Source organism: Varanus komodoensis, unplaced genomic scaffold (assembly GCF_004798865.1).
Source record: "Varanus komodoensis strain SLA01 unplaced genomic scaffold, ASM479886v1 scaffold18_1, whole genome shotgun sequence".
NCBI lineage: Eukaryota > Metazoa > Chordata > Lepidosauria > Squamata > Varanidae > Varanus > Varanus komodoensis.
In genome coordinates this window covers 5,515,768-5,532,459 of record NW_025335548.1, presented here as the reverse complement: position 1 = coordinate 5,532,459, position 16,692 = coordinate 5,515,768, and the positions used below count along the sequence as shown (strand labels likewise).

General features: G+C 43.5%; 1 protein-coding gene across 1 annotated transcript in view; it reads left to right on the top strand.

Annotated features, from left to right (window-relative positions):
• Positions 1-13,922, top strand: part of WDR75 (WD repeat domain 75) — a 33,045-nt gene extending 19,123 nt beyond the window's left edge. Inside the window, exons 14-21 of the mRNA XM_044427052.1 lie at positions 443-623; positions 2,645-2,739; positions 5,599-5,694; positions 6,635-6,804; positions 9,688-9,747; positions 10,825-10,965; positions 11,079-11,170; positions 13,619-13,922. Of these exons, the coding sequence (XP_044282987.1) occupies positions 443-623; positions 2,645-2,739; positions 5,599-5,694; positions 6,635-6,804; positions 9,688-9,747; positions 10,825-10,965; positions 11,079-11,170; positions 13,619-13,829 (1,046 nt within the window). The 3' untranslated portion in view covers positions 13,830-13,922. The remainder of the gene's footprint in view (positions 1-442; positions 624-2,644; positions 2,740-5,598; positions 5,695-6,634; positions 6,805-9,687; positions 9,748-10,824; positions 10,966-11,078; positions 11,171-13,618) is intronic.
• The last annotated feature ends 2,770 nt before the right edge of the window (positions 13,923-16,692 follow it).

The window sequence follows — 16,692 nt, the reverse complement described above, 5'->3', positions numbered from 1 at the left end:
TATTCCTGGGCAGGGGTCATGCCAGCAGTTGTGGGGCAGCCCCCCCCCCCACCACCACCACTCTCTTTCTGGCCCCAGCTTGGAAGGAAAGCTGGGAGTGCTTTGGCTGTTGCATTGGAAAGACCGTGGAAGCATCCTGGCAGCAAGGTCAAACTGGCACGCCTCCTGCTATGCCATCCTTCAGCGGAGCATGAAAGGGGAGGCTGGGGCATCTTTGGTCACCCCTTGGCCAAGCCTCCAGGATGGGTAAGGTGGTTGCCTCCCGTTTCCAGTGGGAAGGGAAGTAGAGGGCTCCCTTGGAACCCACGGAGCATGGTGTCTGGAGCACCTTGCCCACGTGGCTAGACCCGCACAGCAAGCAACTACTTCTTTGACTTTGCTACCAAGGCATGCCTTAAACATCTCATGGGGTCTTTACCGTTCTCTTTTGTCTTTTTAACAGACCAAAGCATAACTTGGACCTGCGATTTTGTAGGAAGCTATCACAATTATCGAGCGACGAATTGCTGTTTCTCTGAAGATGGGTCTTTGCTTGCGGTTAGCTTTGAGGAAATAGTCACTGTGTGGGACTCTGAAACTTGGGATCTAAAATGCACTTTCTGCCATCGTCCTGGAACTATACTGTGGGTAGCTATATGGTTTTGATCTGCCGTGTTGCTTGGCTTTATTTTTATTTAAACTCTTTGGAATGCATAATGGCATTAACGTGATGAAAATAACTTATTGTTCCTTAAATTCAAAACCTTAAGAATTTGCTTTTCAGAAGAAAATCTGCTAGGCCCTTTGAAGCTTTCAGCAGAATCTTTGTTCAACAGGGGCAAGATATGTCAATAGAAACAAGGCCCTGCCAAAATCAAATTATTTTCTGTGTCCGGGATAACTTGTGTGAAACTTGCAATTGCTTCCCCCCCCCACCTCCCCCACCCCCGCAAATTAGTCTGAAAAGGCTTTAGTACAGGTTCAGGCCCCTGAGTTGAGAATAAAGATGCAACAGGTGAAAAAGTATTTGGAGGGGAAGGGATTGAAAAAGCTATGAGAGTCAAGGATTTTCTGAAATGTCCCTTCCAGGACAAGGGACAGAAGTTCTGTTTTTAAGTATGTACTGGATCCATATCTGGTTTTTTCATTCGTTTTCATTTCTGCAGCTCCCCCAGCTTTGGAGCAAACCTCTTTAAAATTAACTAGTGGCTTCCCACATTGTGTGTAAGAACTGTGGTGGTGGGAACTCTGTAGAAAGATCTGGCTGCATGTGTGGTCGTGAGCGTGTGCGGTTGTGAACATGAGCAATACCCGATTTTACTGTGGCCCTCGTCTACCTGTACTGACACTGATTGTGTAAGAGTAGCTGTTGTAAACTAGCTAAATTAAGAGCATTCCTTGCAGGTCAGGCTGAACACAACACCTTCCTCCTCCTCCCACTCAGCTATGAGTACCTTGTACTTTTCGCCCTGGGAGCAAGCCAATTACTCCTGATAGCCTTCCAGCAAGACAGTTTTGGGAAGCTTCAAGATCTGCGCGAATTGGCATTGCCCTTTAGCACTTGCACATATTGCTCTTTAGTAGATTGCAACAGAACAGCTTAGTAGGAAACTGCCAAACCTCAGTGTGTCTGTCAAATGCCATTCATGGTTCTGCCTATGCAGAGTAAACATGGACACGGTTGCCAAAGGGGAGGGCAAGTCATACTGGGTTACATGATCATGAAATACAGACCAACTGTCCGTATGTACAATTAACTCGTGAGAGAGATGTGAGAAGAAGGAGAAAGGTTGCAGGGGAAGGGACAGGAAGAACTCGACCAGTGTTCATTCTCAACGCTTGTCTGTTGCGCAGGTGATGCTGGATCAGACAATACTTGAGACCATCCAGCACGACCCAACTGGAAAGGGAGATGAAGTCTCAGATCTCTGTGGAAAACATGTAGAAGTGTAACCCCTGCAGAAGGTCCCCATGTATGAAAAAGGGCCAAACCAAGTTGCACTGCCCCCCGGAACACGATCTCTTTTACAATGGGATGCATGAGAGCCAGTGTGGCGCAGTGGTTAAGAGCCTGGGACTGGGACTCAGACGGTCTGGGTTCTAGTCCCCACTCAGCCCTGGAGCCAACTGGGTGGCTTTGGGCCAGTCACAGACTCTCAGCCTCACAGGGTTGTTGTTGTGGGGATAAGATGGAGGAGAAGATATAAGCTGCCTTGAGCCCTTTGTAGGACAAAGGCAGGATATAAATTGAAAAAAATATGGCCTACCTCTCCCGTGTGTGCCAGGTCCCAGCCATATAATGAAGCAAAGGTTGAATTAAAATTTCCATTTTAAAATGAAATGACTTTCTTAAGTTAGCAGAAAGCTATAAAACCTGTAGAAGGTCAGGCCCCCTCTTGTAAACAAACTGCAGATGAGGAACAAGAGGGATAATGACTAGTCCTTCTATCAGAGGAGGGAAGTAAAATGAGAGAAGTGAGTGGCTTAAAGTGAAGGAACATCACTGTACACACCTGCCTGCTGCAGTGATCCCAGCCCAGGAAGGTCAACTGGCTGCAATGGCTGCTTAAAGGTGCCTTTGTTTAGATCAAACTGATTCAGTAGTGATTCCATCAGACACTGCAGACTAAAAGTCAGTTAACTTTGTCTTGATTTATTCTTTCAGAAGCGTGTGTTTTGGGAGGCTAAGTTGTTCAAAGTACCTTCTGGCCACCACCAGTGGAGGCTTTTTGTGCTGTTGGAACTTGCTGAGCTGTGCATGTAAGACCATTTAGCCTTCTTTTGTGGGATTCTTTTTTCTTCCTTGGTTTTTATTTTTGTATTTTTAATTGGCTGTTCTGACAAAAGCCAAGAAAGTGATTGCTGTATATTGCTAGATTTTTCTTCAGATCACACCAAAGAATATGCAGATTAAATCTCTTTAGATATGTATGAATTGGGCTTTCCGAGAATTGCATAAAAACTTCAATGAAAGCAGACTGAATAATCCAAATAAGTGCCCATTTGTAGATTAACCCATGGTGTGTTTATTTGATTGAGCAAAAATGACTTTATTCCCTTTCATCAATTATCAGGTACATAGAACACTTACAGACCTGATTCATCAGGTTTTGATCTGCAATATTTTAGTATTGCACTTTTAAAAAATATGTTGTAACAATATGACCTTGTTCACACAGCACAGCAGTGATCTCGGGGTTGTTTAATCCAGCAATTGTGATGCTGAGCATTTGTGCTTTTAATAAACAGTCCAGGAACTTGCCCGTGATCTGTTGTTGGAATCTTTGGTTGTTTAAGTCATATATGACACAAAGGATTTTGTTTCACACATTCCTTCCTGGTTCAGTAAAAGTGGAAATAGCTTATTACTCACATGCTGCACTCATCCCTGTAATTCCTGGGTTAAGAAACCCCAGCATTTGCCACCATGGCATATAGATTAGGCCAATATCACATTAGATTAAAGATCAACTGAATACAATTGAATTGAACTGAAATGAAATTAAATTAAATTAAATTTACATTTATTGAAGGCACTTAAGCATGTATCCATATAGAAACATTCAAATATCTACGGACATGGAAACTGAATGCATATTTTTTCCCTTTTTCATTGTTAATGCCTAAATTAAACAAGTGTTGCATCTTCACCAGAAAGAAGATGCTAATTAAAGGGTATTGCAGTAAACTCTAGCTGCTGCGTGTTTCATCAAATGATCAGGCATTACCTTCTGTCTAAAAGGCAACCCAAACAACCAATGTAGAGGCTAATTGCTAGACTAGCATCAAACGGGTGGGTGAATAATCACTTAAGCATTAGTAAAATTGTAGCTCAGCCCATGGCTTTGCTCATGCTTCACTTACATCTGCAGTGATGTAGGAAGAGAAAGTTTCTTAGAAATAATGCACCATTTTAAATATTTCAAAATAAAAATACAAGTTCAGAACAGGACAGTATTTAGAAATATATCAACAAACCAGCAAATAAACCATTTTTACAAGAGGCCAGAAGAGTAAAAGAAAGCCAGTAACAACATACCACAAGTACATCAGCCCAAAACATTCTGCCTTGTTAATGCTCTCGGGAAGCAGCCTGACTGAGGAGATCCCACGTTGTAAGTGTTCCATTGCCAGGTGGCCACAACAGAGAAAGCGTTTCTGCAGGGCTACCAGTTGGGCCTCTGTCAGCAATGAGACAAGGGCAGGGTCTCCCATTCCTTCCAGAACAGGCAGGACAATCGGGAGATAAGAATCAGATTAAGAGTTCATCTGAAAACTATTCTCAGGCCAGGAAGAATGGGCATTTGTTCCATGAAGTGGGAAGAAACTTTTTACATCTTAAGAGCAATCTAGAACCCTTTCTTCTGTCCTGAAAACACTCCTGATGAATCAGCATGAGCTGAATTCCACCTGTTCCCATAGGAGTCCAAAACATGAAACTATTCATGGCCTGTAACAGGTTCCAGTTCAGCAAGATAGCTGGTCTAATATCTCCCAGTTGACCCAAAGTGAGTCAGTACTGCTTATTGTGGTCAGCATGTGATTTATTTTCCACAGGATGGCCCTGACATACCGTAGTTCCACTTGCTGGCCATTGCAGATTTCTCCTTGCATTTCCTTTGTAAGAATTTCTTGTTTTCATAAGTGTATATACAGTCTTTAAAAAACTGGGGCTGGCATGTTTTAAAATGGGTTTGCGGCATGTGCCCCTGGCCCTATTTTGCAGCTGCTGAAGTTTGCTACAAACGCCGCATGTTCCCTGCGAAGCTAGGCGTGAGGGGAGCCTGCGCCTTTCTTAAAAGCAGTGCCACACTCTTGCTGTATACCGGGGTGCGGAGGGCAGCAGCCTCTGGTGGCATTCAAGGAGAGAGAGTGGTGTAGTGGCTAGGAGAATGGGACTGGGACTGATGTGATCTGGGTTCTGGTCCCCACTCAGCCATGGAGCCAGTTGGGTGACTTCGAACCAGTCGCTGGGTTCTTGTTGCTGTGGGGTTAAGATGGGGAGCAGGAAGAGGAGAATTATTTAAGTCACTTTGAGTTCATTGTAAGAAAAAAAAGCAGAGATCTACATCTAATAAAGGAAGATCAGAATTGGCCTCCAAAGTTGGCAGCCCTCCTTTTATAGGTCTAGTCATCAAACTGTTGATCTTGAAACCTATCATGGTTTTATGGCTCTGAAGTCTTCCTTTTAGACTCTGCACAAGAACAGATTTGCCTTGCTGGAACCAATGAGGGTTCATCTTGTTCCGCATTGTCTCTCTGGAAGTAACTGAGTAGATGCTGTAATATCCCTCAATAGGAGAGGCCTGCACTCTGCCAATATCCCCTTTTGACTGGCAGAGAGACAGGCCTTCCCTTCAAGAGTCAGCATGGGGAGGTCTTCAAAGTAGAGGGAATCTTGACCGTCCCCTGAGAGCTCACTCAAAGTTATGCAGTACAGCGTGTCCCCATGGACATGCTCGCTCGCGTGTGTGCCCTCCCTCACACCTAAGCAGTGCCGTGTCTGTATGGCTCAGCTTCAGTTCATTGCATTCCTCTTGCACCTCATCTTTCCTGGCAAAACGGCTTCTTTGGAGAGTCTGCGGTTCTCTTTCATATCTGATTATTTTGGTTTCTCAGTGGAATGGAGTGCCCAATTAAGCGCCATCATTCTACAACCTGATGGACTGTCTGAAAACATAGCTGCTGTTTCGTGGAACTCGGAATACTCTGATGGTGAGCATAAAGGCATCTTTCTCTCTTGTCGGGAGAATGGCCACAGCTGTGGAACCACGCTGCCTAGGAAAACAGACTGGAAAGCCTCAAAAAACAACCCTTCTTAAAACAGACTGATTCTGCCCACGTGGAAACTAAACCATGGCTTGGATTTAAAGACAAATTAATGGAAGTAACTTCACTGAAATTAACCTCACGTTTCCCCCTCTTCTCCTCCTTGCAGCCACTTGACTCTCCCAGAAGGCCTAACAGGAGTTTTGGGGGGTCTTTTGAATAATGTGCAAGGGGCTTCCGGTGGAGGGGAGAATTTCCCAGGGTTGTTGAGGGTGACCCAGTGAACTCCCTTAAATTATCTTAGGATTGAAGCCCGGATTCCAACTGTATTCTATTTCTTTTATTAGACACTTCAGATATCATGTCTTTTGTCCTGAAAATGATTTCTGGATTGTAAGTCCAGCATTATAGGAAAAGCAAAATTAATTCAGTGAAAAAGGAGTATATGGCAATGTTGGTATCACACTGTCTTTTAATAATAATCTACGCTTTTAGGCAAAAATCATGTGACTTAATATACAGTTCAGAATCCTTTTGATGCCTTGATAATTGTCGTCAAAAGCATAAGACATGTAGGAAGAAACTAGGATTTCCCTTTTAGTGTTCTTTATCCTATCATTTGTCTACAGCCTATTTCTCATTGAGGATATACAGCCAATCACAGGTTTACCTCCTCCTAGAGAGCTCGGACTCAGCATTGCAATTAATGCCCATCTTCAGTTGAGCTCTCCATAGGTAGGGAGCAGGCTTCTTATAGCTAGATTTCTCCAAAGCCCCATAGTTTGGATGGTTTCTTTATCATTTTGTGATTCAGTGGCTCTCCACTGCAGAAGTGAAATAGAGGCGAGGGTTGTATTTTGGAACTAAACTTTCCTTCTTTCCTCAGTGTACGTGTTTAAACCCAGTGAGCCACGACCCTTGTGCATCCAGAGGAAGGTCTGCAGAAGCAAAGTCCGGTGGGCTGTCTTTGTTCCAAGAGATGTGCCCGAATGTATCAGCTCAGAAAAATACCAGTGGCTCAGCCAATCACAGTTTTACTTCCTGACTGAAACTCATGTAAGTTTTTGCTTTAAATGATCTGGGACAACATTGTAAAGAGCTAGTAGTGGATCAGAATGGAGTGTTTTATTTTTAATAATTTCTGTAGACCCATTTCAATACACTATCATTCATTTTCCCATGACCGATGTGAAATAGATAGGACAGGAAAAAAGACAAGGGCTGCATTCACATGTAATGCTAAACCATGGTTTATGTTAACCACATTCGTTGCTGTAGAACTGTCTCACAAACAAACTGGCTTGTTTTCCCTGTTTCAGATTTATTTCACCCCTGCCCATTTTGCTCTCCTTCAGAACGATTACATTTTAAGGCTGCTTTTGCTGGATTATTCTTGGCTCAGGGTGAACAACAGTGCAAACAAACCAGGAATAAGCCACAGTTCAAACATTGCAGTAAGCCATTATTTAAACAAGCCAGGATTCACACCCCACACCAAAGCATTAGTTCTCTTTTTGGGTTGTTAGTGATTAACAGGCTGCAACAATGCTTAGCAGGTACAAATCTCACAGCAGGCCTTTATTAGTAAGCAGTTGAGCCTGAGTCGCTCACTTCCAGACTCAAATTTCTCTCGGCTGCATGGCCTCTGAATTAAGTATTTTTGAATTCCCTCCTTAGTATAAATTCTTAGATTTTCAAGGAAAATGGCTTGAATTCAAACATTTATATTGGTTTCCACACATTTTATTAGTTGTTGTTATGGTCATTACACTGTTAAAGAAATACTAGCCAATAAATTGAAAGTTGATTGATTAAATACACATTCATTTGCATAAGAGTAAGACCTGGCTTTGTGTTGCAATGATTCCATCAGGGAAATGCCTCTGCTAAGTCCATGTCTGTTTTCAACACTTTTATTTGTTTTTTTTTTAACTTCTGAGCAGCTAAAAAGTTGCCGTTCAACAGATATTTTCAAAAATATACTGCAATCCTGTATCCACAGTGAACCACATGGGACTGACTCCTCACTAGAATTGTACCCTTACAATGTATTCCTGTTGATTGTGCCTTTGATGACCAGCAGCTCCCGAACTCGGCTCCCAATTATCTGATGCAGGGTAGTAGGAGAAATGGAGGCACTTCCTGTCCACCTGTCCGATACATTTTGCTAGAGGGGTTTTCCTCTCCCTCTGTATATTTCACTGATGATAGTACTTTGTGGGGTGGGGAATGATGCTGACAGAGGCTTAGCCCAAGCGCCCTCTCCGGTCTTCTTCCCTCCCCACCCATTGGAACACCCCCTTTTCTCCCTCTACAAGGCCAATTTTCCAACCTTGGAGGGCAGCTGGTGCAGTTATTGCTGCAGTAACGAAAGAGGTTGCATTTCTAGTTGCCCCTTCCAAGGTCTAGTTGCCCCTTCTGGAGCTCCAGCTCCAGAGCAGTGAATCCCCAATATTCCATGGCCCCTTGGGCAATGCCTTACAGCAGTGGAATGGTCGTGGCCTGCAAATTGAGTTTCCCTTCGCGGTGGCCATGCATGCTCCTTCCATTAGCTGCTTCTAAATGTTAAGGTACCCTTGGAACAGATGGGACCGAGGGGAAGGGAAGTTCTCATTGCACAAGTAACATTGGAGATAGTTCTATGACTTTCACTAGCAAAAAAATTGATATTATCAGGATCTATCTCACTTTCCATCCATGGTGATACTAGCTTTTTCCTTACTGCTATTAGTTCAGCTGTCAGTTGGAATTAATGAATATCAGTCCAACTGTAGGATCTTCACATTTTGACATACAGGGGTAAATGCAGGGAGAGTTTGATCTGGTTTGCATGACATAATCCATCAGCAGTTATTTGCCTTGTTTGTTTCAGGATGGCTTGTTGGAATGACTGAACCCAGTGTGGTTTCTTCACTATAGTCTTGATAACCATGCACAAGCCACGCTGAGAGCCCATGGCTGGTCATGGTGTATGAGCCTGGCTTGCATGTAGGTCGTCAACGAGAGCTAAAGAGCTCCCTGGAAAGACTGTTGAAAACCTCAGGTGCTTCTCGCTGACCTCCCTAGACAGTGATCCCTTTCTTTTTTCTTTTACCTTCAAGGATCTTTGCAGAAATTTAATGTTACTGCACTTTAGCAACTATGTGCAAATCTCTCCAAAAGTTTTAAAAAATAAAGGCCAAGATGCACAAATCTCTCCAAAGGTGGGAAAAATCATGCTCCATATGCACAAAGCTCTCCAAACATGAAACAGAAATAATGCTAAGTGTGTATTTGCACTCATTAGAGAAGTAGGTTGTTGGTGTGCCATGCAGATGTTAATGGAACATGTGCTGGAAATGAGTGGGAAGATGCAGTAGCAAGGAAGCTACAGGAAACCGCAGGGTGCCTGATGGTCTGTTGGGAGTAACATGGATTAGTGGGCAGGCAACTAACACACCGTGGCTTATTTTCAAGGGCGGCTTACTGTGATGTGTGAACCAGCCCATTATCTTGTCAGAATAGGAGTCATTTTCCCATGGACCAGACCCACACCAGGAAGGAACTGCAGACATGTGAGGAGGGCAGGGGACTGTGTCATTCGTCCTACGTAATGTAGCTCCTCTCTCTCAATCAGGGATGGCCAACTCCAGCCCCCTCAAAGCAATTTTCTTTGCCCCAACAATATTATAATTTTGAATGACTAGGGGGAGGAAAATATGTTCCCAACATGTCACTTGAAGGAGAAAGAACAATTACTCCAAGCAGCAAGAAATATTCCATACTCCATTTTATCTCTCTTCCGGATTTTATTTTTAATGCACATGTGGTATGTAAATCGACACACTTTTATAGGCATGTATCTCAAAGGATTAACTTTTAGTGTCATTTTTTAAAGGTTCAGAATTATCTTAATAAAAGGTTACAGTATAAATTTGCTTCTTCATTCTGAATGTTTAGGAGTTGATGACATTTAGCACAAAGACCCCAGAAGAGAGGCTAATGCCTTCTAGCAGACAGGTAAGGCGATTTGCAAAAGAAATCCACTTTGTAAGCTATCTCCTCTTTAAAATATCAGCTTGTCCTAAATTAAAAATCTGCTACCAAGTACCATGCAGCACAGACCTGGTGACTGCAGTGGGGGTGGGATGACCATCCCCCACTGTTATCCAGTTAACACTGTCACATATCCTCATTTTCAAAGAAGCTCAGGGATGATTCAGTGTCTGTCAAGAATGTTGTCTTTCTCCACACAGATCCATGCCTTTAACTTTTAAGTCACAGAAGGTAATAGTTGTTGGAGCATGCAACAAAAAGATGTCAGCTCTGCCAGGAAGTTCTTTAAGTTGACTACTCAGTAAAGGGTTAAGGCAGGCTTGTGTTGTCTGGCTCAGTGGCGAAAGTGAGTTTCTCTGTGTAATTTGGGGGTAGGGATTCAGTGGAAAAAGCCACTTAATTGTGTCAGGAGGGACAGCAAGGCCTGGCAACACTTGCCAATTTCAACTGATTCTTGCTTGGTTGAACAAGTGACTTGTCCTGCTCCTGGAAGTGTAAGTAACATTTAAGCAGCTGCACTTACAAAATATATAACCAGCAAGCTTAGGGAACCTTAGAAAGCATTTCTTGTGCTTGCTTACCTTAGAGAGCATCTGCTTAGAAATAAGTGGTGTGGGAGAGAGATGAACTCTGCTGTTCCCATTGTGCTCTACCATCTGCAGATCTCTTAAGTTATTTGGCTTCCTGTATAACCAAAAACTGACTCACTGAGCCCACAGTGTGGGACGCCATTGGCAGCAAATGCCGATGCGCCAGCCATTGCCAGCAGTTATGTGTGGGACTGCAACTCCCATCCCTCAGAAAGCCCAGTGCTGCCTAGAGGATGCTAGAAATTGTAGTCCAATACATATACAGAGACACCAGGTTGGGGAAGTCTGATTTAATCCTCGACAATCAGTATTTTGCAACTTCCTGCTGCATCATTTTCATTTGGAAATATCAGTAGCTATTTTTCATTCTGTTTTAACTTTGACTATCATAGGTTTTAAAAAATGAATTCTTCTTTCATTTTGTTCCGTTCTTCCAATCTTTGCTTCTCAGCTGGCAGTAGATGAAAGCGTCTCCATGACACCTTTTTACCTGCTCTTGGGAAAGCGCCATCAACAAACAAAAGAGGCTGCAGAAATTGGGCAGGTCACTATGAGGAGCAGCTTGGCACGCGAGTCACCTGCTGTCAAAGAAGTAAGAGAAAGCAAAAAAAATAAAAAATAAATTCAAGAGTGCATGCATGGTGAACAACCCTCTTAATACATGTTCTATGTTGTTGAATCATTTTTCCCTTTTTTTCTCCCCAGCTGCTTCACACTCCAGCCCACGTATTACCATCTGCCTCTTTCCTGTGCCCTATTTTTCTTAACTCGCTGCTGGTGTCTAAAACAAACAAAAGGTAAGAAATCTGCTGAGCGACCCCTCATATGTGAAATGTTAAAGCATACTTAAAGGCAAGAGTATTCCCTAGACCTGCCCAGTGCAGTATCTAAATTAATGCATTTCTATGAGCTACTCACAAACACTCCTTACTGTGTTATGGTATTAGTCCAAGTGATTTGGGGCAAAATTACAGTGCCTTGATGGTATGCTCATACCTTTAAACTTTTCCACATTTTGTTGTGTTACAGCCTGGCACTGAAATGGATTTAATGGGCATTGTTACCACTTGATGCACACAAGATAACACTGTGAAGGTGCAACATATTTTTATTGCGGCACAAAAGTTTTTAGCAAACAAATCAGCACTTGTTGGTTGCATAAGTAAGTATTCGGCCCCTTTGCTGTGACATGCCTAAGTTCGCTGCCTCCAGAAGTCACATGCTGGAAGCACTGAATGGAGTCCATCTGCATTTCCAGTGCCACACGATCTCAGATGAAAGACACCTGGAAGGCCCCCAAGTTTGTTAGACAGCATGTAGCATCTAAACAAGGAGCATCACGAAGGCCAAGGAGCTATCCAAATAGTTCTGTGATCAAGTTGTGCAGAAACACCAATAAAGATTTGGTTATTTTTTTTAAATCCCAAAACTTGAACCCTGGAACAGCATTAAATCCCATACTACAAAATGAAAACAGGACTCAATTGTGACTGCCTAGAGAGATTCAGATCCACCAAATCACAGTAACTGGGTAAGGAGGGTGTTAGGCAGAAAACCAAGAGACCGTTGGTAACACTGATGGAGCCCATGTACAGTGGTACCTCAACTCACGAACGCCTTGGTTCACGACCAAATCGGGTGGCGAACAAAAATTTCATGAAAATTTTGACTTGAGTCGTGAACTCTGCATTAGGTGTCATCCAAGATTGTGGCCATCCCTCCCCCACCCCCAAATGGGGAGTTGGCCATGATCGTAGTTGCGTTTGTGCAGGGAAGACGTGCGTGATCACAGGCGTGCTCCAGCAGGAAAGACGGGCGCCATCTTGGCCATCTCCCCCCTCCCACAACCAGTACAATTGCGGCCATCTCCCCACGCCCCCTGAGTGGGGAGATGTCCAAGATCATGCCCATCTCTCCCCGCCCTCAGCACGTTGGGATGACAGGCACGTGCAGGGATGACAGGCGCGATCTGGGTTGTGCTGGGGGGTGGGGAGATGGCCGCGCTCATGCTCTAGGTGGGGAGGGGAAAATGGCCGCGATCTTTGTTGTTCTTTGTCACTTTGTTTCACATTTTTCTGATTGAAAAAAATGGTTACAGAACGGATTAACCTTATTTACATTGAATCTTATGGGGAAATTTGACTTGGCTCACGACCAATTTGGGTCACAACCAGCGTCCTGGATCGGATTACGTTCGTAAGCCAAGGTACCACTGTTCCAGCCAATTCCAGAGGATAACCTCTTTCCATCTGCAATGGACTTGAAACCGATGAGGTGCTTTGTCTTTCACTAGGACACAGGCAATGCAATATTGAGGTGCTTTAAAAACAAGAACAGTCTTAGAATGGCCCAGTCACAGCCCAGACCTTAGTCCAGTTGAGCCAGAAAGCTGCTGTCCTGCAGTGGTCTCCATCCAGCCTGAAAGAGCTGGAAAGGTTTTGGCAGGAGAATGGGCAGACACGGCAGAGGCCACGTGTATGCAAGTGAAAGACTTGCCCAAGAAGATGCGCAGCTGAAATTGCTGCCAAAGGAGCTCTTGCTAAATATTGACCCAGGGTAAACCAACAAGGGCTGATTTGTTTTTGTTAACTTTTGTGCCACACTAAAAACAGTTTCAGTGTTGTGCTTCTTGGGTACATCAAGCAGTAACAGCACCAACTATATCTGTTTCATTTACTGGTGTAACACAACAAAATGTGGAAAGGTCAGAGTCTGGCAAATACTTGGGCAAGATACTGTTACCTCGGCATATGCTGATTTTTGAAGATAAGTCCTAAATGTTTCTCCTCTCCCACAAAATACGTGTAAATACATCACTGGCATGTCAAGGTAGGTTTTTCCATGTCGTGCTAGTTTGGGATAAACCGAAAGTCCTTTTGTGGGTGTTGAAAAGCTGAATTCCTTCATAGCATCAAAACCTGTCTCCTTGCTGACCTCTTATCCTGCTATTCAGAACTGTGATCGACTTCCCATGATCTTTATAATGCCAGTCCCCCATCTGTGTGGAGAATGTTCTGACATTTAGGGAGTTTCATGCCCCTTTCATGCTAAAGTCTACTTAATATATTCAGGGCAGTCTTAAGATGAGAATGCTGTTTGTGAAATGGTGCAGTAGGGCCTGAACACATTGAAGTTTTGTTTATGTTTTAGCAGCTAAAAAAATTAGGTGCAAGCCCTACAGTAAATGAACGATAAAGGCTTTTATTGGTCTGGAATGCACATTTTTGTTGATACTTTGTCTACAGCACTGGTGGAGACGTTGCTGATGAAGTTGAAATGGAAAGCGACAGTGGAGAGACTGAATCTGAGGAAGAAACCATGATTACTGAAGTGCATCCAGAAGCTTCAGAAGCAGCAGAATGTTTGGGGGACATTATATCTAAATTATCAAAAACTCAAGAAAGAAAACTGCGTAAAATAAGAAAACAGGACTACAGCTGGGCATCAACCCTCTAGACATTAGCACTGTGGACTGCATACTTTTATATTTCTTAACAATAATTTAATAGCATGGTCATGCTTTCAAATAAAAGGTTGGCCCAGGTACAATCTTCAGTCTTTTGGTGTAATATAAGCTTTCTACAACTCTTTGGAACAAATATTTATATTTGTATTATATTTCTACTTGGCGACTTAGTTTAGACTTGAGAATTGGTTTACAACTACTACATACTTCTCCATTGAGATTTTGGGCAAGGTCCAATGGTGGACAAATTGCATTGCAACGATTTAATGTTTTTGAATGAGCTTTGCTATAGAAAGGTGAAGCATTTGCCCAGTAGTATTTTCAAAAACTGCTTTTAAAATTTTAGTATGAAGTATCTCTACTCAAGATGAAAAACAGCAGCCTTTCTGTGTTTAATGTTAATCTGCATTCCTAAGATATCCAGGGTTGCTTGATTGAGGCAGAATTTTGAAATGTGAGACACAAAACAAATCCTCCTTTGTCAAGACTGCAGGGGTGCATGGGTAACTAGGCAAGGGGTCACTTATGAACTCTGGAAATAGCCTGCTCAAAATCGTCCAGCAAAAAAACACATTTCAAGCATGACAAGTCCATGCATATGTGTGAGAATAAAATTATAAGTGCACTCCTTCAGTGGCCAAAATCCAGAACCAGGAAACAGCTCAAGGGAGGTTTCGAAATCAATCCTACAGTCCTAGAAGCATGTCTCTGGGCCTGTGGAATTGATTGTGAAAAATCATCCACGGTTTTGGACAAAGCTCTGACAGCAGAGGGCTTTCTGTGGGAATGCAAGCCATCCAAGTTTCCATGATAGCTCTGGCCTTGGAAAGGGGAATGTTGCAGGTGCTCTGATGGGTGAGGAGTGGAAAACCATGGCTCCAGAGGATCCAAAATAGGAAAACAAGCAGACCAGCTCAAAAGCAAGCAAGGGGGAGGCAGTTATATTTTCTCCCATGGATGGAGAAATAATACAGGCAGACCCACCTTACTCTGCACAGGTCTGCCCTGCTGGCTCTTGTCAGTAAAAGCGTAGGGAGGAGCAGAACCTATGGTATCAGAGTCTCGGTGTGAGCAGCATAGGGTTGCTCTCTCAGACCACTATATACTGCTTTTGTAACAGAAGAGATAGACCTGTTCCAAGAAAAACAACTGCTCCTGTAAGGCCCTCGTGTGAGTCCAAGAATCCCTTTGGAGCCAGTGTGTGTGTGCACATATACTTGTTCCATGTTCCCAAGAAAACGCTGGATGCAGAGCTTCTCTTCCTCAAACTGTACCCATTCTGCCACGAGTTCAAAAGAAGTTTGGGGGATGGAGTAAAGGTGTTGTTTAAAGTTAGTCAGATCCTGTTATGTGCAGAGACAACCACCCTGGTCAGGTGAGAACTGTTCATCAAATGCAGGCTGCCTTACAGCCTTGAAGTAGCCATTTAACTGATGGTTGAAACTATACAAAAGTAAATGTAATAGGAAAGGTAATGCAGCAAAACTTTGCCCCTACCACATCTACCACGTATTTATGTTTTTAGGCAGATGCTGAAACCCTTAAGGGCACTGCTGCTTTCGTGATTAGAGTTCATTCAACCTGTTCACACACAAATCAATAGTATTTGCAGAAGAAGATGTGCTGGCCCATCGCTTGGTATATTTCTCCTCTGGTCAAATACACACAGCTGGCACATTCAGAGCAGATAATATACATGTGTATTTTGCAGTTAACAATACTTCAGTGAATATAGGTGTGGAACCTACTTGGAAGAGAAAGCGGTGAGGGCAGGCTGAACATGCTTTTCTAGCCAGTTCCCCATCAGTGAGGGTGTTCAAGGAAAGACTGAACAACCCCACGTTGGGGATTAGATGAGCGGAGCCGGCTGAAGCCAGGGGTCAGACTAGATGGCCCGGGAGGTCCCTTCTGTCTCGCTTTGTCTCTGCGTTTCTAAGGGCTGACAAATGCTCCAGCAACCACTTCCCTTTTATGGGTTGCAGTGAAGGAGGGCTATCCTGAAATTGCAAGTTCATTGGCAGGCCCAGCTTGCTTTCTGTGCCCAAGGCTACACACCTGTGTACACTGAACTCGCTGGACCTTCTTCCTGAATAGATGTGCGGCCCATGTTGTGAATGATTCATAAGCTAATTAAGATTTTTTTTAATGATGGACGGCCCATCTCCAGCTAAGATGGAGAACCCTTTTCCTCTAATCCAAAGGAACTGCTGTTCAAAGTACATTTTTTAACTGGACTTCCATGCAAACGGAAATGAAAGGGCTGGAAGCTTCTCCAGAATGTCTCTGTCTTTCACTTCCTCCTTCAGCAAGCATATTAATCAGCTGAGTCTCTTACTGGCAGAAGATGGACTGTGCTGGTTTTTGCGCTGTAGCTTTAAAACCCAATTAAACGAGTTGAACACGGGAGGTCATGTAATTTGTTTTCCAGGGATCAAAAAATCCTGTGATCTAAATAACCTGCTGCGTTGGGTTTACTGAAACAATTGCAATTAAGGCAACTGGAGGGTAACACATGTGTAATGTCTAACAAGTTTTTGCCATTGGAATGGGATAGGGTAGTGTCTGCCATGACTTCAGATAATTGCAGGGTGGCTGTCATTAACTGCTAGTTTTTCTGATGTGCTTCTCTCTTGCTTCAGTCACTCACAATGTGAAGTCCCATAACCGCTGCTGAACACCACCGAGGCTGCAATCTTATCACCCTTACTGGAGAGCCAGACCCCCTGGTCCCTATGGATTTAGCTGCTAAGTAATCATGTAAAGTCACTACCAGCTTTAGACACCTTAAGTTTTGCACTGGGCAAAGGGATAGAATTTTCTCATGTTACATATGAGCAAGATCAGTCGGCATGA